At 41.6% G+C, this 25,249-nt stretch overlaps 2 protein-coding genes across 2 annotated transcripts in view; one reads left to right on the plus strand and one right to left on the minus strand.

The window, feature by feature from the left end:
- BZW2 (basic leucine zipper and W2 domains 2) overlaps positions 1-12,582 on the minus strand; it is a 64,937-nt gene extending 52,355 nt beyond the window's left edge. The window contains exon 1 of the mRNA XM_004602231.2: positions 12,428-12,582. The gene's annotated coding sequence lies outside the window, so the exon portion shown is untranslated. The remainder of the gene's footprint in view (positions 1-12,427) is intronic.
- A 336-nt stretch (positions 12,583-12,918) lies between these two features.
- ANKMY2 (ankyrin repeat and MYND domain containing 2) overlaps positions 12,919-25,249 on the plus strand; it is a 47,143-nt gene continuing 34,812 nt past the window's right edge. The window contains exons 1-2 of the mRNA XM_004602230.2: positions 12,919-13,201; positions 22,616-22,680. Of these exons, the coding sequence (XP_004602287.1) occupies positions 13,135-13,201; positions 22,616-22,680 (132 nt within the window). The 5' untranslated portion in view covers positions 12,919-13,134. The remainder of the gene's footprint in view (positions 13,202-22,615; positions 22,681-25,249) is intronic.

A 25,249-nucleotide genomic window follows, 5' to 3' on the forward strand; every position in this document is an offset into this window, starting at 1 on the left:
TCACTGAATTCTATCTCTTCACATTTTAAATGAAGAAAACAAAAACTTTAGAGAGGAATAATTTCAAAAATCATTCAAGAAAATGATTTTTTCTTTAGAGCCACTGCCTAAAAAAACTGGTTATGGAACTTCAAGAAACAAGGTGGTGGTGGGCAAAAATCCAAAAATTTCCTCACTTACCAGTTTTCTCAACCAAGTCCCTTCTGCCCCCATCCTCCCAAGAGACCTGCCCAAGCCTGTCTAGCTGATGAAGCTGTACCTATATGTGAAGGCTTTCATATATACTAAAAGTTACAATACACATGTCTATTTCACAATAAGACTATGAACTGGATAGATAGAACTGCCAAGGGCCCGACAGAAGATAATGGGGATAATGGCAGGCTGATACTGGACTGCATTCACTGGCACAATTTTAAAGGGGAGGCAGAAGAGATAGTGGGAGACAGAGGCAGACCAGCAAGAGCCAGAAACTCTTAGGTTAAATTTTGAAAAGTGTTCTGGGGCCAGAGAGATAGTACAGCAGGTAAGGCATTTGCCTTGCATGCATCTGACCTGAGTTCAACCCCTGGTATCCCATATGGTCCCCCAGCAACACCAGAAGTGAATCCTGAGTGCAGAGCTAAGAGTAACCCTGAGCGTTGCCGGGTGTGCAAGCTGTCCCTCCCTTTAACCCCCCCCACCAAGTTCAAACACACAGGCACTGAGACTCTGTGTGTGTGTGTGTGTGTGTGTGTGTGTGTGTGTGTGTGTATGTGAGATGTGTCTGGTACTAAGCAGCAAGGATGCCACAGGGACCAAGTTGCCCAATGCTTTCAAATGTTGAGTTTTGATCCAAGCACTGCAACACACACACACACACACACACACACACACACACACACACAACTGGTAATGTTACAAAGAATTCATAGTACATGTACAAAGAATGTTACCAAGGAATTATTCATGGAGGGATCTTGTGAAAACACACCACAGAATCCCTCTCTGTTGCATTATTAGTCTGAGACCCTTTATTTCATCCTAACATTGTGAGGGCAGCAGAGATCAAAGCAGAAACAGCCCTACACCCCACCCTGGTCTATCTGGAGCTTACATACCAGTGAAGAGTCTACACTAGAACTTAATCAGCCTGGCACATCTCCCAAATAGCCCTCCAAAGCTGTTGCAGTGTCTTAGATTGTTTTGATGATTCTTGAAGGTAACTTTTTCATTATTTGCCTCAGAGGTTTTATGGTTTAGAATCAGACAGAGTAAAGCATAAATATTAATTTGAAAGTCTAGTTCAGCATTTATGCGAACTGAATTAGCATATGTTATCTCCAAAAGGCCAAATGGTTCTCTATACGGTTCTATTAAGACAAAAAATATCTTTAGTGAGAAGATTTAACCACTATCCTGGCTCTCCGGGACATAAAAATAGTAGGAAATTTATGGCACCAGGGTTCCTATTACCACAGGAGCCGGTTATCAAATTGCTTCCTGCAGTAGCTTAAGTCTAACAAAAACACAATCTCCCCACTCATAAACACCAATGCTACATCAATTTCCTCTAGCCAGCAGCTTCCTCTGTCAACTTGGGGCGCTCCTTCCTGTTTATAATAACCCCATTCTATTACCTTGTAAACCAAGATAAATATGGCATGTTCGTTTTCTTAGAAATGATCAAAAATCCAACAAGTCATCTAGTTTAGTTTAAACATCCAAAAGAGGGTAATAGTGGAATATCAATACACCACATAGCTTAGTTTATGATATACTTCTCTATGAGGCCAGGAATTGGAATCTCTTATTATTTATTGCTTACTCCTGCTTTGTAGTCCTCTTAAAAATTATTTAGAATTCCTCAAACATAACAGTACATCAGGAATAATCTTGAAAGTCTCATTCCATTACAAAGATAATCTGAAATATGGAAAGAAATCCTACATTGTACAGATATTTCAATTAGTTTCCTACTTAGATACTTCCATTGCTTGAAGAATTTAAAGTAGCTAAGGGGGAAGGAGATTTAGTACAGGAATTTGAGCCTTAGCAATATTTCATTCTCCACCCTTACACAACTGTAATCTCTTGCCAAGGTGACCCAGAATTATCAAGAGTACACTCCAGACCCCTAAGCACCTTTTAGGAGTCACTCCCCCCCAAAGTAATAGCTAGCTAAAAGATTACACTTTATTGAATACTAATGTTGCACAGTAAATACCATCAGATTTTTTTACAACAAGCTAAAAAATAATAATGAAAGCTATGCTTAGTATTTAAAAAAAAATCTACAAAGAATAATGAAAGCATTGTTATTTTGGCATCTGTCAAAGGAATGGTTCACTGGGTGAGTTATTTTATTCTCCAAGTAGTTTTCAAATATGACCACCAGAATGCCTTTTGGCATTCAACACTCCACACATGCCAAATTTAGAATAGGCCAAATCATCCCACTTGGCACCTAACTTACCAAAAGATACCTACTAATTAAGGAAACCCATGGCTTCAATATATTCAAGTAAGTTAAGAATGAAAATCGTTCTGCTAATATTGATAGACATATTTTAAAAAATAAAATTCTTTAAAGTAACATTTCTTTCCTGATAAACTGTTCCATCAATGTCTTTATTCTACTATCAATAGACTTATTTAAAAAAATAAAGTCAATTTGGAAATAGTCCAATTAAAAAAATTAACAAGCTCTAAAATTCCTTTATGGCACAGATAAAAACACAGATTAGACAGTAAAAGATACTTTCTTTTCAAGATAATTTTACAAAGGATGTTCTACTCTTTTGCTAGTTGCTTTGGGTATTTTTTTTTACACTCTAGATATTTTGGACTATTTCAAATAATTTTGCATTTAAAACCAAAATATTGAGTTTTTTTAGTATATGATTTTCCCTATTGTTTCTTTTTGTGTCCAGTATTACTTTTCTTGCTCTCACCAATTATGAAGACAATAATTTGATCTAAAACACTCAAATTCAGACTTAAACATAAGATGTCACACTTAACAAATTATACAAGAGCAAGAATATACCATCAAGATGAGGATTAAAATATAATTTTTCACCTTAATAGTCTTGGAAAGTTGACATATTAAGGAAAACACATCTCTAAATGAAATATTTTGTAGTTTTAGTATGGCTGGCATAAAATTATAGCCAATATCTTAAAAAGTTATATTATTTTATGGAGTTGTTTTCTTAAGGGCTATTCTTCCTGGAATGTGTCTCCTTTTTAGCTCCCAGACCCAAATTCATCAATCCTAGACTCTACAGAAACTCACTTTCTTGAGGCCAGAGAGATGGTACAGCAGGTAAGGTGCTTGCCTTGCATGCAACTGATCAGGGTTGAATCCCTAGCATCCTATTTGGTCCATGTGAGCACAGAGCCAGGAGTAAACCCTGAGCATCGCCAGGTGAGACCCCAAAACCAAACCAAAGTTACCAATAAAAGACTCACTTTCTCTAGGTGTTGCATTTCATAGCACAAGTGGTGCAGATTTTATGCCAATTCTTCGGAGCAGGGGTGGGGGTGAAAAGTGGAATATGACTATTATGTGAAGTTTAAAAAAAATTTTTGTTGGAATTACTGGAATAAGGTGGGAGGGGGACACAAAGTAAAAAGATTCTGTAATAAAATATGGTATCAGTTCTCCAACGGTGTCCCACCCTGCTGGAATCCACATTTATCTGTGGCTGGGGATCAAAAAAGACCTTGTAGAAAAGGGGCCATTTGAGCTGAGAAGGATTTGAGTCAAATCTGTATGCAGATATGTGTGGAGGAGGACATTCCAGGAGCAGGAGAGGGTGGGTGGGTGGAGGGGGAGAGGAGGAACAACACTGTTCAATTAAAGCTGAGAGTGGCAGGAGCCAGACAGCCACTGGAGCAGGCAAAGAGCAGCTTGTCAAAGGAGTCTGTGTGCGAAGGCGGAGAGAGCCAGGCAGGGCTTTGAGATGATTGCCTTAGTCCCGAGTCTTAGGAGCTTGTCTCCTGGAGGATAGCACAAGGCTTTTGAGGACAAAAGTCACGGCTTATCCTTGTGACTCCTTGAGCCAAACAGGCATGCAAAGGCTTGCACACTGAAATAAAAAGTTAGAGGCAGGGCATGTGGCTCAAGTGGTAGAACACAGGCCTCGCATTTACAGGACACGGGTTGGATCCCAGCAGACCACACCCTTGCCTCCACCACTCCCCCTACCGGCCACCAGATGCAGCTCACACAACAACTAAGACTACTGTTAGTCCCCAAATATGAGCACAATACCTTTGATGAGAGGGGCAACTCTTTAAAAATAATTTTTAGATCTCCCCAAAACAGAAAGGAAAGTTTACGGTTGGTATGAAATGCCATACTATTTTTCCTTCGAAATGATTTAACATCTAGGTAGGTTAGAACTGTGTTAATCATAGACTTCCCAACTGTACACATGTGACAGAATTGTCCCTAAAATTAATAGGTAGCTATTATTTAACCCTCTGCAGTTTATGGGATTTCCTGTAGGAGCCTCAAAATCATCCTGTAAGCCTGGTAGTATCTTTATGTATGAGGAAGCTGAAACTATAGGAAATAGATTTATGAAACATATTTTATCCTTTGAGAAACATATCTTATCACACAGGTTGGAATCTTGATTTTTTCAACTCCAATTCCCAGTTTCTGGCTGCTTGGCTATCTCTCAAGGACCAGCCTCAATCATTTCCTACCAGGTCAGAAAATCTTAATGAGGCTGCTTTACTCCACCATCAAAAACCAGAGAATAATTTTAACCAGAGGCTGAAATGAAGGTAGTTTTAGGAGTTGTTTTGCCGGAGCTGGAGCGATAGCACGGGGGTAGGGCATTTGCCTTGCATGTGGCTGACCCAGGTTCAATTTCTAGCATCCCATATGGTCCCTGGAGCACCGTCAGGAGTAATTCCTGAATGCAGAACCAGAAGTAACCCCTGTGCAATGCTGGGTGTGACCCAAAAAGAAAAGAAAAGAAAACAAAACAAAAACAGAAGAGTTGTTTTACCCAATGGAGCTGTAATACAACCTCAGGATAACCAAAAAGGAAAGATAAATACCAACCAGTTTTCTAGCTTAAATGAAATTACTGGAAAGGTGGAAGTACTCCCCGCGCCCCCCCCAGATCCAGAAATACTTTCTTTTCCTTTGTTGTGGGGGAAGGTGGTCGGTTGGGATGACTCCCTCCAAGTGGTTCTCTGGGAACTTTCTAATCAACTGGACCCCAAGTTCAATGCCAAGGACAGAGGATGCCTCTGGGGCTGCATGCAGCCATGCCTCAGAGACTGTGTGCTACTGGGGTTTGAACTGGGGTAGGTGCACTAAGCAGGTGTCTTAACTAAGCAGGTCTCTAACCCCACTGCTTTCTATTTTAATGGCTGAACGGTTGTATTATATTCAGATAAGAGGCACCAATCTAGAGTTTTCAATTCTACAAGAACATATCTAAATGCAAATGTGATTTGAAGTTGGATATATACCAACCTTTGCATCAACATTCTCTGGCAGCCATACTGGATTGGCTCTACTGTCCTAGAATATTATGAACACTTGGCTTTGAATCTAAATCAAATATTATGTTAAAACTCCCAAAGTTGGATGTTTCTGATATCAAAACCTACATATTGGCCTTGGGAAACATAATATTTAGTAAGTCAAATATAATAAAAATCAAGAAACAGAAGGATTAAAGGACCTACATAAGAAAATCAGTGTCTCCATTTCATGCATTTCTTGGTTTTACCAATTAAACCAAATATATATGTATCCCTTGTTCAGACTTGTCCACAAATTACTTTGTCAGTTTACAAAAAAGATGGAAGATTATCTGCCAGTAAGACACTCAGAAGCCCTTGGCACAGCACTAGAAAACCAGTCCACCTATTTTCTAGTTCTGCGAAGTTTAAATTTGATGTGAACAGTTTATGGAAATGCATCATTCACAAGACAAGTTTTCTGCAGATTTAGGCATAACTGTTTTAACATTTAAATGAATAATTGCATAAGCTAACTTCCAAGTATAGCAAAAGAACATTTGTACTCATGAGATTTTCTTTGTTTAAAAAAAAATCAACTAGGGATGCACAAACATTCAGGGAAGAAGCATGTGAACTATAAATTAATTGGATCTAAAGCCAACACCTTTTTAAGATCCCACAGCCAGTGACTGTGAGGAGTAAGGCTTCTTTCCTGGGTTCACATGGGCTTGCTCTCCTCTCACTGAAAAAAGTCACTGTGTCTCCAAACCAAACCAGGTAGCTTGGAACCCCACTGACAAGCAAGAGCACCCGGCCCAAACAAGCCTGGGCCCCTACGAGAGGAAAGACACCAGCAGCAAAGAAGTCCATGATAAGAGTATGAAAGAGGAACATCAAAAACTACCAGCTCTTCCCCCTGAAAACACCTTATCTACATACAAAAGACCTTATCTACATACAAAACTGACAAGTGGGGTTGTTGGGGAAAACCCCCACGGACTTAATTTTGCAGAGGCAAGTGGTACATCTCCCATCTGGAGGTTACCTGCAACTGAACTTCGAGGGTACATTCTCCACCTTAGGGACTCACCTGCATCTTTACTTCAGATGTGCACTCCCACACTCTTCCTTGAATAAGTTTCTTTCTCTTTTTCTTCCCTTCATTATTTCCTGACTAAAGAGATTCTATTTCAAGATATTTTATTTCACTAAACAAACAACCAAAATATCCACAGAACCTTTTCAGGAGCTATAGTCCTTTTAAATTGCTCTATTAAAAACTTAGTGATGGAAAGTTTCAAACACATTCAAAGCTAGAGAAAGCAGATTAATGCAGGCAGTAGATCAATGCAGGCAGGATACTCATCACTCAGTTTCAATCTTTAACAATACAATCAAATTTGTTTCATTTATACTCTTACTTGCTTTCTGTCCTCACTCTGGACTTATAAGCAAATCTCAGGTGTTATATCATACTTCCCTTCAATAATCTGTCCATATCTCTAAAAGAGAAAGAAACTTAAGTACATAATTACAACATAAATGTCTAAGAAAGTAGAACTCCAGAAACCATAGATACAATGCTGCAGGAAGGACTCTTGCCTTGCATGAGGCTGACCTGGGTTTGATCCCAGGCACCCCATATAGTCCTGTGCGCCCACCAGAAGTGATCCCTAAGAACAGAACAGAGCCATGTAGTAAGACCTAAGAACCACTGGTTGTTGCCCCTAAACAAAAAAAAATTGGGGGAGGGGGTGGGGTTACTTTAGGGTTGTTGTTTTTTTTGCCACACCCAGCAGTGCTCAGGGCTTACTCCTAGTTCTGTGCTCAGTGAGACTTCTAGCAGGGTCACAGGACCATTTACATGGTACCAAGGCAAGGTACCTGAGCAAACTCAATGCCTTAAACCTCCATACTATCTCTTTGGTCCCCAAATTATTTGATATTAACCATCCACTCAGTCAAGCAAAGTACCCAAATCTAAAAAGATAAAGTTAAATACAAAGGAAAAAGTGTCCTGAGAGCTATAACACTCAGCAACACTCCTGAGAAAGAGAACTGAAAGTTGGGGGGTCTTAAAACTCAGGAATTCAGGTATGACACTCAAAAGTTGTAAAACATCACATGAACCTTTTCTGATTGAAGTATTCATCAGGCAGCTTGAGACGAAAACATTTAAAGACCTTCTGCCCTTGGTTAGGATTCTTTGTGGTTAGTGCCACATCACCTCACATTGCCAGGAAGGATGAGTCAAGTAGGAAACTAATCCACCAAAAATAACTTAGAGATCAAACTGAATTCAACTCTATATAGACTAAATTTATACGAGTGGGTCAGAATCTTGAAGCTGCAAAGGTAAATTAGACCAGCTAACTGATCAGCCAGGTTTAACTAAACTTTTCCCACTGGACCTCTTCCACCTGAAAATTTTTTATGTGATGCTAAGCAGACAGGTATTTAAAACAGGTATACAAATCAAACATTTACTGGTGGGTCATAAAGAAATTTCACTTCAAACAAGTTTCTAAGTTTTTTTTTTTTTGGGGGGGGGGGGCAAATCTCACATTCATTCACATGATGTGGAGCTGTGACCCACAGTTCAAGAAGCTGAGATTCAGGGGCTGGAGAAACAGTACAGTAGGTTAGGTATTGACCTTGCACGTGGGAGACTGGGGTTCCATCCCAGGCATCACAGATGATGCCCAAACATGCTAGGAGTGATCCCTGAATAAGACCAAAAGAAACGCCTTAGCATAGCTGGGTGTGACCAAAAGCAAAATCAAACAAGAAACTGGGGTCTAGGACAGTGTTTTCCAAAGGGGGCATTATTGCCATGCCCTAGAGTGGCACTGGGTATTAGAACCATCCAGGGGGGCTGTAATGCCTTGGGCATTTTCTTGGGTATTTTGTTCACTTAAAGATGGCAGAGTTGAGCTGGAGAGGGCCAATTACATGCTTGGCATATAGAAGACCCAGGTTCAATCCCAGGCATCGCATGCTCCCCCTAGCACGCCTGGAGAATGACTTTAGAACATCACCACATGTGGCAATTTAGGCTCTGCTCAACATCCCTGCTCCAAAAAAAAAGGGTTGGGGGGAGGGGAAGAGATTTCCAGAGGTGCACTGAATAAATCACCAAGGAAAGCAAGCAGTAGGCAAATAAGTTTGGAAGTTCTATTCTAGATGAAGGGATTAAACAGATTACTAATAATTTGAGAACAGATGTGAAGAAGTGCTAATGTCAAACTGGGTGAGGAGGTGCTAGGGTTGAGTAGAATACAAGGAAGAATTCAAGGATGCTCATTGCTGTGTATTAACTCCTGACGAAAGATGTTGCTTACTCCTTTTGCTAATGGTGGTGAATGTGAATAAATGTGTTTGCCAATCTACACTCCCCTCACTGCTCTGGAGAAGTGACTGGGAAAACTAAACAGATTACATGCCAGTAGTATCTTGAAAATGAACAGCTCATCAGATCTAGGGAGGAGACTCAGTGAAGAGGGGAGGGAGGCCATTCCCAGAAGAGGAAAAAAAAAAAAACAGGCACAAAAGGGTGGAAATTAACTAGTCTATCAGGAAACAGGCTGTGAGGTGCTTCACTGCAGCCTGTGTGGGAGGGGCTGGCTAACTGGAAAATCAGGAGGGGCTGGGACTCCCCGCTGGAGCCGTCCAGGCCAGCCCTGAGCCTCTATTCTGTAGCCAGTGGAAAGCCAGAGACAATGTTGTAAGTTTTGTCTTTAAAGAATATGTTCACTGAACTGGTTCCTTGAATAAACTGGAATGGGTAAGGGGAGGGAGAAGCAGGCTTCAGCAACAGACCCTCTTCTAGTGTGGTAGTAGCAGACAGAGGAAGGCACAGAAGCGCAGGCATTTTAGGATTTTTTTAAAGGTGAAGCCATGAAAGAAAAACCATACAATTACACCGTGTGGAACAGTTTGTTAGCATGCTCCCATTTCTGCAACAGTGGAAATATGTTCATAAATTATAAATATATATAATACATCTCAGGAAGCATGAGGGAAATAAATACCATTCATTGTAGAATGTGGAGCAGGCAGTGGGGAAAGAGAAAAAGGTACTTCTTTACATCTAACATGCTCAACCACATGCCATCTACTGAAGTTATAGAATGCCCTGATTCACTCTTTTCTAACAGCTGCATAGAGAGAACTGGTTCTGCAGTAAGGTGAAAAGAGGTAGGGTGAGAGAGAGGCAAACTACTTCAACAGGTTTTAGGAGACACATCTTAGTTCCAGATTTGCGTAGGGCATTTGCCTTGCATGCTGCCGACCCAGGTTCGATTCCTCTGTCCCTCTTGGAGAGCCCAGCAAGCTACTGAGAGTATCCCGCCCTCACGGCAGAGCCTGGCAAGCTCCCCATGGCGTATTCAATATGCCAAAAACAGTAACAGCAAGTCTCACAATGGAGATGTTACTGGTGCCCATTCAAGCAAATTGATTTAACAACTGGATGACAGTGCTACAGTGATACTTCTTAACTGTGGGGCTATGTATTGCTTCTTTTGTTCCTGTCACCTTATTTACACAAATAGAAATACGGGCTAATTTCTGGATTACAGTAACAATACTTCTAAACAAAGCATATGGTAGAAAAGTAGAAGAAATATTCAATAACTAGTAGCTATTTTATTATCAACAAAAATTCTCTGATGTAAATAAATCCTTCTTATTTTTAGTTTTGGGGCCACATGCAGCAAGTGTTGTCGAAGGAGAGTTGGGTTGGGAACCATGGGGTGCCAAGTACTAACCCAGGCCTTCTGCATGCAAAGCATGCTCTCAGTCTGTTGATCTATCTTTTTGGCTTGTAAATAAATTCTTAGAATTAAAAAAAAAATTTCCTTCATCTATTCTAAGGTAGGCTCATTAGCTAATCTTACTCCTACATTAAATATTTACACTGTACAAAACGGTTAATGTAATCCATCTGATGAGCACTATCCATTATGCATGTTTCTAGGAATTTAAAATTACATTCTTTAACTGCATTTCTAGGCAGATGTCTGCTTTTGTCTTTAAATGTTGCTGATGAAATTTACTGACATTGTATTTAGAGGGAACTAAATATCAACTAAATGCCATAGGGCTTCAAGAAAATAGGTGGCAAGTTGCTATACTTGAGGAACTGATAACCTCAGTAACACGAACAGGTGTGACCTTCAACTAACCATGGCCCAAATATGGCACAAGAGATGAAGCCACTGACAATAAAGTATCAACAATTTTTGCCACACATTCCCTGTAGTTAAAAATGACACATTTCCTGGGATGGTAATCTGTAGCAGCTTCCTTTGGGGCCTGTGGGTTTCTTCTGCATAATTCCACTTTAAACCAATTGCAACTGCAACAATATCCCAAGTGTTACAAGAAAGATTGGCCTTTCTATTTCAAAGCCTTCCTACTTGTTTGAACAGTCACATCATTATTAAAGTACCATCAAACAAAAGTTTCTTTGTTATACATTGACATGAGTAATTTCAAACCGTTTTCATCTGAGTTGTTCTGGTTCAAATCGGTCTGGGGCTTTACAGATGGAGCATTAGAAAATAGCTGGAGTTGAGGAAAGATAATTGTGTTCGAAGCAGGAAATAATGAAGAACATCCAGGATTTCAGAACGCTAGTGAAAGTTTTTTTTTTTTTTTTTTTAAGGAACGCACATGGCAAGAGGAAAACGCATTTTACTTTAACGATGGCACTGTGGGGAGAAAGAGTGGTGGTGGGGACGGGTATCTAGCAAAAAACCTGTTCCTAATTATTCAAGCATTTCTCTTTGATGAGCAAGGGTCTTGGGAGAAACATCAACAGTCGCCGTGTAGAGAGAAACAACGGAAACACTAATTTCCAAAGAAGCTTTCACTGTCGCTGGGAATACAATAGAGATGCCCGCCTCGGAGGAATGACTGAGCTCACGTTAGCAAAGCCAAGCCGGGTTTCCGAGCCACGGGGGGTGGGGGTGGGGGTGGGGGCGGGGGGTGCACACACCCCGTCAACTATCTACGGGGCAATGCTCGAGGTTACGTATTACCGTCGAATGAAGACCGGATTAAGAGGCAATCTACGACTATATATAGCCAGCGACACCGATTTAATCCCCGCCCCTTCGCCTCCCCTTCCTATTTCCATAAATCTCAAGCTCTGAGTTACAAAGAGACCGCGAACTCTGGCAGGGAAGAGGCCCTTTCTCCCCGCACCCGGCAGGCCCTCTTTTTTTTTTACAAACCAAGCATTAGTGCAAAGTGTACACTGCTTCCAAACATCCGTAAGCGGCACCCTGGGGGGGTGATCGCATCCGGCTTGCTCCCGCAGCTTGCACGGCGACCCGAAGAGATGACAAGGGCTGTGAGGGTGTGGGATGGGGCTGTGGGTTTGTCTCGGTGCGGTAAGGGTGTTTTTTTTTTTTTTTTCTTAAACCAGGAGAGAACGACCTCCTCCCGCGAGGCGACCTCCTCAAGCGCTTATCTCGCACGCCCTGGCGAGTTGTGTTATCTACTGTTTCTTTTCTTTATTTATATTTCCCCCTCCTTCACCGTACCCTGAGCTCCTTGAGCTCCAGTCCCGGCCTGCTCCGGAGTCGCATCTGGCTGTGCCACGCAGGAAACGCTGTGCACCCGCCACTTCCCACTTCCCACCGCGTGGGCCGGCCCCCGCCCGCTCACGGTCCCGGTGTAGCGCCCAGGGTAGGGGGGCCCAAAAAAAAAAAAAACCCAAAACGTGTCGAAAAGGAGGCATCGCCCCAGCCGGGGCACCGGAGGAAAGTGAGGGCAGTGAGCTGCAGAGGAGGCATCTCCTAGCGAGAAGCAGGAAAAGCCGCCCCGGCGGGCACATGCTTCCTCTCCACCAGCCCCGGCCCGGGTGGAAGCCCACAGGGGGGCGACAGTCGCGGTTCTCGCAGCATCTCAAAGGCTCTCCTGGTCTCACCCGGGCTGTTCTCACCTGTCCGAGGAGGTAGCGGCGACGCGCGAGGCTGGGAGCTGCGGTGATTCCGACAGCGGCGGTGGCAGCAGCGGCGGCAGTGGCGGCGGCAGACAATGGAGGAGTGAAGGACAGACACATTGACATCGACTCACTGAGCCCGGCGCAGCCCCGCCTCCCGCGCCGCCCCCCGCCTCCGAGCCCGCCCCTGGCTCGGGCGGTGTCAATCTCCGAGCAATGATGGGGGTTTAGTGAGTGCCGGGACCCTCTCTGAACCCCAAACCTCAAGATGCGGAGTTGAAATGTCATAGATACCATTCTAAATATTTTTTCTCCCAAATAATAGCATAGGGACGTAATAGGAGCGAAGAGCGGGTAAAAGCAATTTTATTTACCCCCTTTGTTCTTCTCCAGTTGGTATCTTCCTCTCCGGGCTGCTCCAATAACAGGCGCTCGCGGCCGCCTCCGGCAGCTCCGCCCACCCCCCGGACCAATGACGAGTAGGGGGCGGGGATTTGCCCCTGGGCCTGCGGAGACCGCCCGCTCGGCTCGCCCAAGCTCGCCCGCTGCTCGCCTGCGTCGGGAGGAGGGCAAGAATTCGAACAAGTCCCGTGCTTGGCTACTTTGTAACCCTGTCTTTTACTCGGTCCTGGGGCCGCTAGCATTCCCAACATTCACGCCTCTTTCCATTTGCAAGAAGCGGAATATCCTTCAAGCTGGCGGGGGAAATGGTTCACATAAAGAAAGGCGAGCTGAGCCAGGAGGAAAAGGAGTTGCTGGAAGTCATCGGGAAAGGTATGGGTGCAGGGCTGGGAGCCGATCGCGGCCAGCCTGGCTCGGGGCGGGGAGGGTGGGAGAAGGCGGGCGGAGTCTGGGAGGCGGCCCTGGCTTGGCTGACCCTTAGCTGCCATTTTGACAGGTTGTCATCGGAGACAAGGAAACTGCGTTTCTCTCCCTCGTTCTGGGGCCTGTTGCATGGATGGGCGGGAGGAGGCTTTGCTGGGACCACGGCTGACGTTGCCAAGGTTTTTTTTCCCCCTTCTAAATCAGGGTTTGGGAAAACGTGCTTATTCCCTAGCCCCGCCTGAAAGGATAAGGAGCATCCATCTCCGAAGTGGGCGCTCGAGAGGTGCATTCTTCAAACCCCCTCCAGCGGTTTTTCACCACGGTTCATCTTGGCGACAGCGACCGAGGCCTGGGAGTTCCAGGTTCTTGGAGCAGTGTCGCAGTGGATCTTTCGACTTCCGGAGGCCGAAAGATCTGGATGGCGAAGATGACCCCGCCCCTCCTCTCCCTCCTCCCCGCCCCCCGCATTGGTTGGGGTGGACAGTGCTCCTAAAGAGCCGGGTTCCATGAAAGAACGCAGAAGTAGGTCTGTCATTTGCCCGGGTGAGGTTTTTTTCCCTCCAGAGCCTCTCTGGGTGTCCCTGCAGAAGCCCCCAGCCACCGCAGGAGCCCGCTGGGCAGCCGGAGAACGGCGGGGCGCGCGCGCATGTCTGGACAGCGCGCACTTAGCAGCGCTGTGGTCTTGGCCAGTCCACGCATTCCTTTCTGCCCGCCCCGAGCGAGCCCCACTTCCGCTGTCCTGATCATCCGGGGGGTGGGGGCGGGGGAGGCTCAGGCCCCGGGGACCAGCCCGAAGCTATTGCTGTTTTCTCTTGGATCTCCCAGAGGAGGTCTCCGAAGAGTGATGGGTTCCTTGTGAAGTCCCTGAATCCCGTTACCTGGCAGGTGACTGCAACGTGTGACCTGCACCAACAGGGCGCCTAGATGAGATGATGTGCATGGAACTGCCCGGTGGTTACTGCGCTAATTTTAAGTCCACGCTCTAGGTTGGGTGACTAATCATTGCAGCTAAAGCCTCCCGGTTTTCAGTCTTCGTCTCTCTTGTCTCTGTCGCTGTCTGTCCATCTCTCTGTCTCTCTCATCCATGTACACCGGCGTCCACACAGCAAAACCAATTTATTCTTGATGCTGATAAGTGAAGTCTAAATGTAAAGGAGGGAAAATATGGGCGCTGAAATCAACAGGTGCTCACCTGCACAGCCCATACCCTCTGGTCTCCGCAGTTCTTCATCAGTGTCAGCTGCATTGATCCTGACCACGGTTGTGGGATTTTTCACTTGATGTTTCTGTCATTTGTTCAGCACTATTCTCATCAGCCTGCAAGTAATTCAGTCTTCCTGTTCTTTCTCCCTGCCTTTCAAGGCCTCAGGATTCAATAAAACAAAGGTGTGAATGCCCAGGTACGGTGCCAAGCAAAAGGAGAAAAAGGGTCAACTCATTGTCCACCAATGATGCACATTCTGTTTCATCTTCCCTCAGAAGTGAACACCTGATCAGTTTTATAAAGTGGGTCTCTCTGAAAGAGGGTGTGCACAAAGTCCCTGGATATGTCCTTAGGTGTCCCCAGTTTTATTTTAAAGATTGACACATTCTGGCCAGAGAGATTATAGAGCTGCTAAGGCATTTGCATTGTATGCAGCTGACCTTGTCCCATCTCTGGCACCAGGTATGGTTGCTGAGTACCGCCAGAGGTGACCCCTGAGCTCAGAGCAGGAGTGGCCCCCGAATAAGAACACAAAAAGATTACCTACCTTGATGTCTATACATGCCACAGGTAGCTCTCACTGGATATGGTTTAATGCAAGTTGCAGTGGCAGAGTCATAAATAAAAGGAAATGTGAGGGACAGAAATAGTACAGTGGGTAAGGTGCAACTGGGTTTGTACCTCATATGGTTTCCCCAAACACCTTCAGAAATGATCCCTGAGCATGAGACAGGAATAAGCCCTGAGCACAGCTGCATTTGGTGCCCCCCCTTCCTCAAAGAAAGGGAGCATGAACTTATCCTTATTAATGTGATATTTCTGGACCACACCATATACATCAAGTTTCACCCATATTGCTGTGTTTCACTAATTTAATTGGCCCAAATGGATGAGAAAAGATGAGATATAGTTAGTATACTATACCTTCTTATCAGCTGAAGATCAGTTGGACATCATTGTACTGTTAAAAAATATATATATGTATATACATATATAATGAGAGATGTAAGAAAGAAACTAGCCAAGATTTATGGAATTTTAATATGAACTGGGTCTAATTCTTTGTACACAATTGTCCACTTTATCTTAATGAATGCAATTATTATTTTTAAGGTACAGTCTTGGGGAACAACATGGCATGGTGGTTAACCCTGCCCATTTATTCTGGGCTTGTACCTCAGTCATTTACTGTGAAGTAGCCTTGGGTCACCTTGCTGTTTCTGAGCTGTAGGTTCATTTTCCTGTGAAAAATAGCACTCACCTCATAACACTATGAAAATGAAATGAGTGAGAATCTGGAAATGGAAAGCACATGAAATATTCTTTGTGTTGGCAACTAGTGGGAAGATACTCCATTCAAGTACTAAAATATAGGAAGTAGATAACTTGCCCAATGTCACAGGTGGTAAGTGGAAGAGCTGAGATACTGATTAGTCCATTGTCACAGGAATGCTCTGGGCTTGATAACAAACACACTAAATAAAACTGGCCTCACTGCACTTAGCACCTTATATTCACAGGAGAGGCACTTTAATTTTAGCAAAATATTATCATCTATCAGGTTATATTCTCATTTTAACTCATTGATATAGCCTTGTGTACGTTTAATCTATAATATATTTTTTGATTGAATAAAGGTCATAAACAAAGTCTTATATTTATACTCATGAGAAACTTTTTTTAAGTAGTTGGGTGGACTTCTTAATCTTTTCCCCATGATCCATTTCTCAACTTCCAGAAGTAACAGATGTGTCAGTTCTAAACTAACAATAAGCCTTTAGCCAAGTCTGACCTGTCTTCTTGGCCTGTCTATCTAAAATAAACTCAAATGTTGAAGTGTCTCCCTTTTGCCAGTCACTGCGAGAGGTTAAGCAAACTACATAGGACTCACAGGCCAGAGAATTTAATGCATTGCTTTTATGACTGCTTAGAACACTTTCTTCTGAGTGAGTTCCCATCTAAGTATTCTACAGATTGTATATTTATGGAGACGCTGAGGAGTTCCAGATGAAACCGAGTGTGTTTTCTCTAGACCCATTTTAGCCATAATAATAGCATCCATTTTATAATGGTTAAGAAGAGAAAATTGGAATCACTGAAGTACATCTAACTGATTTATGTTACCTGTAAACTGATCCCTTCTCCCAAGTTCTGCAATCTTGTTCAATACACCAAGAAAGCACTACTTCAAAATAAATCTCCTCTAAGGAAATAAATCAGAAAATGTTCTATTAGCTTTTTAGTATCTGAAATCAGTGTTGCTTACTGAACAGAAAAGTACTATATTTACTTGAGTTCTTTTTCCTTTTTCCTTAAAAAAAATATCCTCCACCATTTTTATTGTGCTGGGATTAACAACATTGTTGATGATAATTTCATGCACACATTTTTCCACACTCACCACCAGACTACAGTGACTTCCTTCCACCATATCTCAAGGACCTTTCCATCAGCCATCCAGCCCCCCACTCTACCACTAATACACCAACTTTAGATTGTTAGAACAACTATTCAGTTTCAATATTCTTGTAGGTTTCTTTTTCTTTTAATTAGTTTGTTGAACTGAAGCTATGAAATACACTTCAAGAGTAGCACATGATAAAGGTGTATATTTTAAATCAAGTTTTACTTAATTATGCATTCATAAAACTATCATTACGGTCAAGATAATGAACTCAAAATTCATCTCCCCAAAAGATTCTTCATGACACTTTGCAGTCCAAATCTCTGTCCATACTTACCTTAGACAATGATAGGTTTCTGTCTATTGATTAAATTTCTCTATTCTAAATGTTATATAAATTTAATAATTTTATAAATAATCCAGTGTGTATGAGTGTGACTTCTTTTATGGAATACTTTGAGATTCACCCATGATGTACATATAAAACCTGCTTTTGTATTCTGCTTTTATTCATTTTATAGATATTTAATACTGTTTACTTTGCTATTCACATCAAGACACAGTTCATTTGCTTCTAAATTGAGACTATTAGAATATGATACTGCTGTAAAGTCCTATGTGACTAATAGTATATTTGTAGTGTCGTTTTGGTTCAGAAAGATGCAGATCTGCTCATAATTATTGTAATCAGTGGTTTTCAGGCACCAGTACACAGGTATAATAGGTTATAAATCCACTGGTTTATCAAAGTGGTTATTATTAACTACAGGCTCCAGGATCAGTGCTCAGACGCTTGGCAGTTCTTCAATGTAAAGAGGTTGAAAAGCCCTGGTATCATAGTCATCAATGAAAAGTTTAACTTAAAAGTGAATATGACTGCTGGTGGATCCTGGACAGGGGGGGCGGGCGGGGGGGGGGAGGGGGAAAAGGTGGGGAGAGGGGAGCGTGGGCAAGGTGGGGCGGCAGCTGCATGCTGGGCGCCCTTTACTAGCTCTCTGGCTCCTGTTTTATCTTCCACACCGGGTGGGGTGGAATAGGGGAACCCGGGGGGATGCTCTGATCTGGGGCAGGAAATTTGCTGCCAGGCTTGGAGGTGCTCAGGGCATGGTTGATGGGCAGAACTGCCCTCCGACAGAACACTGCTGCCGTGACCCTTTCCCATGGTCTGATGCCTGGGTCCGGCTGTTCATTCACTCATCAAGCCATTCACATATTCACTTTTGTGAGCATTTTAAGCTCTTTTTTTTATTTTTGCTTTTTGGGTCACGCCTGGCGATGCACAGGGGTTACTCCTGGCTCTGCACTTAGGAATTACTCCTGGCAATGCTCAGGGGACCATATGGGATGCTGGGAATCAAACCTGGGTCAGCAGCGTGCAAGGCAAACGCCCTCCCCGCTGTACTATCGCTTCAGCCCCTTAAGCTCTTCTTTTATTTTATTTATTTATTTTATTAATTTATTCTTTTATTGAATCACCATGTGGAAAGTTACAAAGCTTTCAGGTTTTAAGCTCTTCTTTTATTTTTATTTTTTATTTTTTTTTTTTGCTTTTTGGGTCACACCCAGAGATGCTCAGGGGTTACTCCTGGCTTTGCACTCAGGAATTACTCCTGGGGGTGCTTGGGGGACCATATGGGATGCCGGGGATCGAACCCGGGTCGGCCGCATGCAAGGCAAACGCCCTACCCGCTGTGCTATCACTCCGGCCCCCTAAGCTCTTCTTTTTTTTTTTTTTTTTTGCTTTTTGGGTCACACCTGGCAATGCACAGGGGTCACTCCTGGCTCTGCACTCAGGAATTACCCCTGGCAGTGCTCAGGGGACCATATGGGATGCTGGGATTCGAACCCGGGTTGGCCGCGTGCAAGGCAAACGCCCTACCCGCTGTGCTATCACTCCAGCCCCTAAGCTCTTCTTTTAAAACAAGCTATTTGTTTTGTTTTTGCTGACCCAGTATCATGTACATTCAGCACCTTACTCTCTAGCCCTCTAGTTTTGCTGTTTTTATTTTTTTTTGTTTTTTTAATTTTCCCCCTTTCCTTTATTGTTGCAATGTCTGGGGATGTTAATGTTATTGTCATTTTTTGCCTCCTCTTACCAGAGCGATAGTGCAGCAGGTAGGGCGTTTGCCTTGCATGCTGCCAATCCGGGTTCGATTCCTCTGCCCCTCTCGGAGAGCCCGGCAAGGTACTGAGAGTATCCCGATCCCATGGCAGAGCCTGGCAAGCTACCTGTGGTGTATTCAATATGCCAAAAACAGTAACAAGTCCCACAGTGGAGACATTATTCGTGCCTGCTCAAGCAAATTGATAAGCAACAGGATGACAGTGACAGTGACAGTGATGATTGCGTGGACTATGGGCATTATTATCTTCATTTTGAAAAACAAAATAAACCCTTTTAGATACTCTATAGATTTTATGTCATGATTATAATTCAAATTTAAGGTTTGACAGAGTTGAAAAAAAAATGGTTCCATTAGGAGAACTTTCAGAAACTTCATGTTTAATTAAATTCACTATTTCAAAATAGATGTTATAGTTATATCTGTCTTAAAATACACTCATAACTATATATCTGTGAATAAATCTCAATCCATATGTTGCTTTTTAAAAATTTAGCCACTGTGAAGTGTGTGTGTGTGTGTGTGTGTGTGTGTATGTGTGTGTGTTTGCATATGCATGTGGGCAGGTACATTATGCATGCACTCCAGAATCCTGTACATGAGCTTTGCCATTGAATGACATCTATGGTGCCTAAACCATTTTCAGATGAGTTTACTTGTATGTAAACTGTCAGGCCATTTTTTTTTTTAAATATTCATCTTGTGGCCGGAAAGCTAGTAGAGTCGGTAGGGCACTTGCCTTGCACACAGCTGGTCTGGGTTGCATCCTGAACACCACTTGTGGTCCTCTGAGCCCTGCCACGACTGATTGCCTAATGCAGAGCTAGGAGTAAGCCCTATCTACCACCAGGGGTGGCCCAAAAAATAACAAAAAATCATCTTGAATATGGAGATCTTAAAATAATTCTTTCTAGGGGATTCCCAAAAAATAATCATTGCATGAATTATATTATGCTGCCCTGAATATAAACACAAGTATCTAATATGAGCTGAAGGCTTACCGTGTCCCTTACAACAACAAAAAAAAAAACACTTGTTTAGTCCTTGAAACCCTATATGATGGATCCTGATACCATGTGCTTCAAAGATGATGTTTTACAGCACCTACTTAATTTTACAGAGTTTATCAGGCAGCAGAGAAAGTACTGAAGTTAAGGTGCTAGCCCCATTTCTATCCCTGCTACCATAGATGAGCACTACCAGGATTGGTCCTTGAGCATAGAGCCAGTAGTAAGCTCTGAAATTCACTGTCATTGCCCTAAATGTGCCCATTCCTCCAAAGAAAATAATTTTATAGTGGTTTTAAAATGACTACCATGCTGGCACAAGAAAAGACAAAACAGAAATCACTCTTCACATTATGTCTTCTCTACCAAAATGCTGATCCATTTTAATAGATATATCAGTCCTACCCCATGGCCCAACTGAGGCAAGTTGAGTTGAATTTGCGTTGAATTGCTCCATTTTGCAGAGTTCTCACAAAGAAAACTATTCAGTATTATTTCCATCAGTTCTAGGTCCGCAAGTTTTATCTCCAGTGAAGATAAATCTTGGCTCAGTTCACACACTCCGTATATTCTTCATCTCAAGTGTTTGTTAAATCAGATTTCCAGAGAAACATGAGTAATTGAGCTTTTAAGCTTAATTGCAAAATCTTGTTTGAGTGTCTATGATGAGCAGTAAATATGGTGATAGAAAATAAAAATCGCTTGCATGAGCCACACATTTCAAATTTCTGTACCATTATAGATCTTCTATCAGAATTTCCTCTTAATGTTTTTAAATTAAGAACACTAAATTAAAAGCCATCACGTGTTTCACAATACCCAAAATTTTATCCTGTAAAAGCCTAGCTGCTTTAGAAAATATTTTGCATTCTGATCTTTGCAGTTCAATAGATTAACTGGTATTCTGTGGTACATGAGTGCATACCTCATCTTTTTGTTTAATTACTCCATGATTGGACAGGTTTACATTGTTGGCCACCAGTAAAATTTTTGGCCAAACTTCCAGTATGTACGATTACAATTCCCCTACTCCTAACTTGTAGCAGGCTTTGATTTGCTCCCAATCTCTATAGTATTTTCACTTGACTCCTAAACATCTCCTGGTCAGATGTAAAAAAAAAATATTTATTCCTCAATGAATAATGAAATTCTGCTGAAGCATCTTCCTGAAATGAAATGGGGAGTGTGGTAGTTTTGTTCTAATTCCTCTCTAAATATGTTTGAGAGAGAGTTTCTGAGGAGAAACCATAGGTATGGCTAAATTTTTGTTTTGTTTTCTTTTTTTTTTTTGAGGGTGGCAGCCACACTTGGGGGTGCTCAGGGGCTACTCCTGGCTCTGTGCTCAACTCACCTCACAGGCTCAGGGGACCATATAGGGTTCCAGGGATTGAATTCAGGTTAGCATTTAGAAGGCAAGCTCCCTACCCACTGTGCTGTTTCTGTTTTCAAAGGTTTTTTCTCATTCTGCAGCCTTTTAGTCTGTAATATTGACTGCCCACAGTGAAGAGCAAAGTCAGAAAAATGCACTGCATACAAAAGTTGTTCTCATAAACTGGGGGCCTAGAGATCTTGCACTGCTTTCTCTGGTAGAGCTATTCCTCTGTCAATCTAGGATCCACTTTTCTGCATCCCCTCTGAGTGAGTGGACTTGCCTAAGGAAGAGTTTGGGGAGGGGGAGAAACATGTTGTTCCTTATTCTGCATTCCACCTTTGAAATATTGACTAGACTGGTAGAGTGTAACATGTCTTCAAATCATTGCTAAAATGAAGGAGAAGGAGAATAAATAATTCTTAGTTGGGATGTGCTTCTATTCTTTTATGTTCTTGAGAGAGGAGGCTTATCTCATCCTTTCTCCCTGAGAACATTCAATTGCATTGTTCTCTTCCTAGTCAAACCAGATTTTTTTTTCTCCCTTTGGCAGAATGTGTGCCTGCCTCTTATTAAAGATGATAATAGCAGCATTCTTTCCTGCAATTACTTGATTCTGTCAGTATGCCTTACCCAAGACTAGAAAAACCTGACAGTTGTGGCCTAATTACAGCTTATTTCCAAATTTGCAGAAGACTGACCTTCAGGTTTACATGAAAGACTTTTAGTGTGAGGGTTTGAATCCTAACCATAGGTTACTTTTATATAGTAATAGGTTTGAAAGATATGTTTACCTACGAAATTCTCTTCTAAGGATACCATCAATTCACAAGGCCTAGTAGTGATAAAGTATATAAATGCTGATTATATTTTGAACACCATTCATTATATTAACTGGAATTTAAGTTTTAGATGGTGGGTTAGATGAGATTACTTTAAGATTTGTTTCAGTATTAAGAATCTCAGCTTTGTGGTTGTTGTATGACTGCCAAAAAGAAAATGTGGCCAATTTAATATATTCTAAGGTCAATGGAAGTAAAAACAATATGGTGCTATTTTAGTTTCTATAAATTTGTGCTTATAGATAAATACTTTGTGAGATAACTTATATGTGACCGGTTACTTTATTTTTTTTAAATAGCCTAACCTGAAAAGCTTGTTTTTTATAAATAACCCTTTAAATTTTGTTTTCTTTATGTAAGACTTTTCTCTGTTTTAATGATAAATTACCTTTGCATTTTCTTTTTCTTTTTAAGGAACTATCCAAGAAGTTGGAACACTTTTAGCTAGCAAGAATGTTCGTGTCAACTGTTTAGATGAGGTAAAAATTTTTAAGTTTTATACATATGTTGATGGATACTATATAAAACCTAACTTCAGAAGTTGTTTTCTGTCATTTTTCCTCATTAAGCTAATTTGTAACATATAAACAGATGCATAACAAAAGAAAAACATCTAAAGATATGTTAATTTTATTAGGAATCAATTAAGAGAAAATTGGAGTAAAGTCATAACGTTCACTGTGAAGTATGAGAAACATTAAACTTATTTGCTAATGGATTATAAATTGACATCACATAATAGAAAAAAATTTAGAATATGTTTCAACTTTAAATGTGCATAGCCTTGATCCAGCAAGTCTACTTCTAGGGAAAGTTATTGAACCAAAAATCAATTATCTAGGCTAATTGAATTGCTATCCAAAATAGCTTTTGAAATGATGGTAAGCATTTCAATACGGCAGCTATTAGCCAGCTCTAGTGCTAAAGAGTTAATCACTTTTGCTTTCTCATGCAAAATGGGATAAAATTTTGTTCAGGCTTTACCAACACATGGCTAGCAAAATTAACATAAGATATTTATTTGAAAAACGTATTTTAGAAAAAAAATTGATAGGTCAACACTAGTTTTCTATATGTTAAATGGATAATCTACCAGGAACATACTAGTTGTAAGCCTTTATATATAGGCCTTGAGATTTGTAAAGAAAATGGTATTATACAGTGAAGAAACTACTAAATCAAAATAGCACCTTTCAGAAATTATAGTCTATTAAATAGAAAAAATGTAAGTCATGGATAGGAAAAATTAGGATAATCTAACAGTCTGTTTACTCTATATTCTAAAAAAGTGCTTCTCATTTTCATGTGGGACATTGTTAAAAATTAACTATTTTGTAAGTCAGGGGCTGGAGCAATAGCACAGCAGTTGGGCGTTCGCCTTTCATGCGGCCGACCCGAGTTTGATTCCTCCGCCCCTCTCGGAGAGCCCGGCAAGCTACCGAGAGTATGGAGCCTGCTCGGCAGAGCCTGGCAAGCTATCTGTGCATACTGGATATGCCAAAAACAGTAACAATAAGTCTCTCAATGAGAGATATTACTGGTGCCCGCTCGAACAAGTCAATGAGCAATGGGATAACAGTGATACAGTGATATAAGTCAGAGTGATATTACAGCAGGTAAAGCACTTGCCTTATACACACCTGACCTGAATTCAATCCCTTGATCCATCTATGGTCCTCAAACCCCTCCAGGAGTGATTTCTGAGCTCAGAGCCAGGAGTAATCCCTGAGCACCACCGGATGTAGCCCCCAAATGAAACAAATGTTAAATATTTTAAGATATTATTCTAAAAAAGGAAAATTAACTAATTTGCAAGAAGTTTACCAGGAAGTTTTAATAGGATACATTAAAGATAATAAAAACTGTGATTCAAATAATATAATCTGATTTTTTTAAATTTAATGTAATTTTGGGGTAAGAAAAGAGTAAAAATTGTCTACTCATTGAAACTGAAAATCAGAAGTTATGTAATGTGGCCAAAGCTATGTAAGAATTTTGTATTGTATATTGTTATATTTTCAGTCTTGCAGTGTTCAGAGCTTTTAGCTCATGAAATTAGGGGGAAAGTATAAGGCATGCTTAGAAAATGGAAAGAATAAAGTAGGAAGAATAAAATAAAAATAAAAATAATTAAAAGCTATCAAACAGCAGCAAGAGTAAAATGTAGAGTGGAAATATTCAAAGTAAAAAATTTGGGGGCTTTTTAATTTTTGTTTTGTGTTTTGTTTTTTTTTTTGCCACGATCTAGTGATCAGGAAACCTGGGGGCTACTCTTGACAATACTGGTCAGCTAGGTGGCAGTTTAATTCTAGGGACCAAGGATAAAAACATTTGTGCTTTAAAGGATGCCTTTAAGAAATAAAAGGATAGGGAACAGTCTTTGTGGCTCTTCATATCTTCCTAGCAAGAGTGGGACTGTACATTTGATCCTTTTTGTGCTCTTCATGCACTGGGAACCGGTCCTGAGGTTCTACTGCCCTAGATCCTTGTTCTCCATAAGTAGGCTCGTATGAGCACTGCAGTTAAGATGTGGGGCCCTCCACAAGCATCACAACCAAGTGTGTGTCCTCAGCCATCACAACAGAAAGCAAGGGCCTAGGGGGGAAAATGGAATGATAATTCACAGAATGTATTGACAAATCATATCGAATAAGGATCTTGTAACTATAAAATTAAGAACTATAACACAATAATAATAATTGTGTTGTATTCGATGTTTGCAAATGTGTGCACATAAAAAAAAATCAGCATTAACCATTAGCCGTTAGGGTAATGCAAATCAAAACCACTGTGAGGAGGCTGGAGTGATAGTATAGTGGGTAGAGCATTTGCCTTGCACGCGGCCAACCTGGGTTTGACTCCCAGCGTCCCATATGTTCCTCCAAGCACAGCCAGGAGTAATTCCTGAGTGCAAAGCCAGAAGTAACCCCTGGGCATCATCGAGTGTGAACCCAAAAAGCAAAAAACAAAAGCAAAATAAAACACTATGAGACACCACTTGAATGACTGTCATAAAACATGTTGATCACTGTATCACTGTATCATTGT

The sequence above is a fragment of the Sorex araneus genome, chromosome 1 (assembly GCF_027595985.1).
Source record: "Sorex araneus isolate mSorAra2 chromosome 1, mSorAra2.pri, whole genome shotgun sequence".
NCBI lineage: Eukaryota > Metazoa > Chordata > Mammalia > Eulipotyphla > Soricidae > Sorex > Sorex araneus.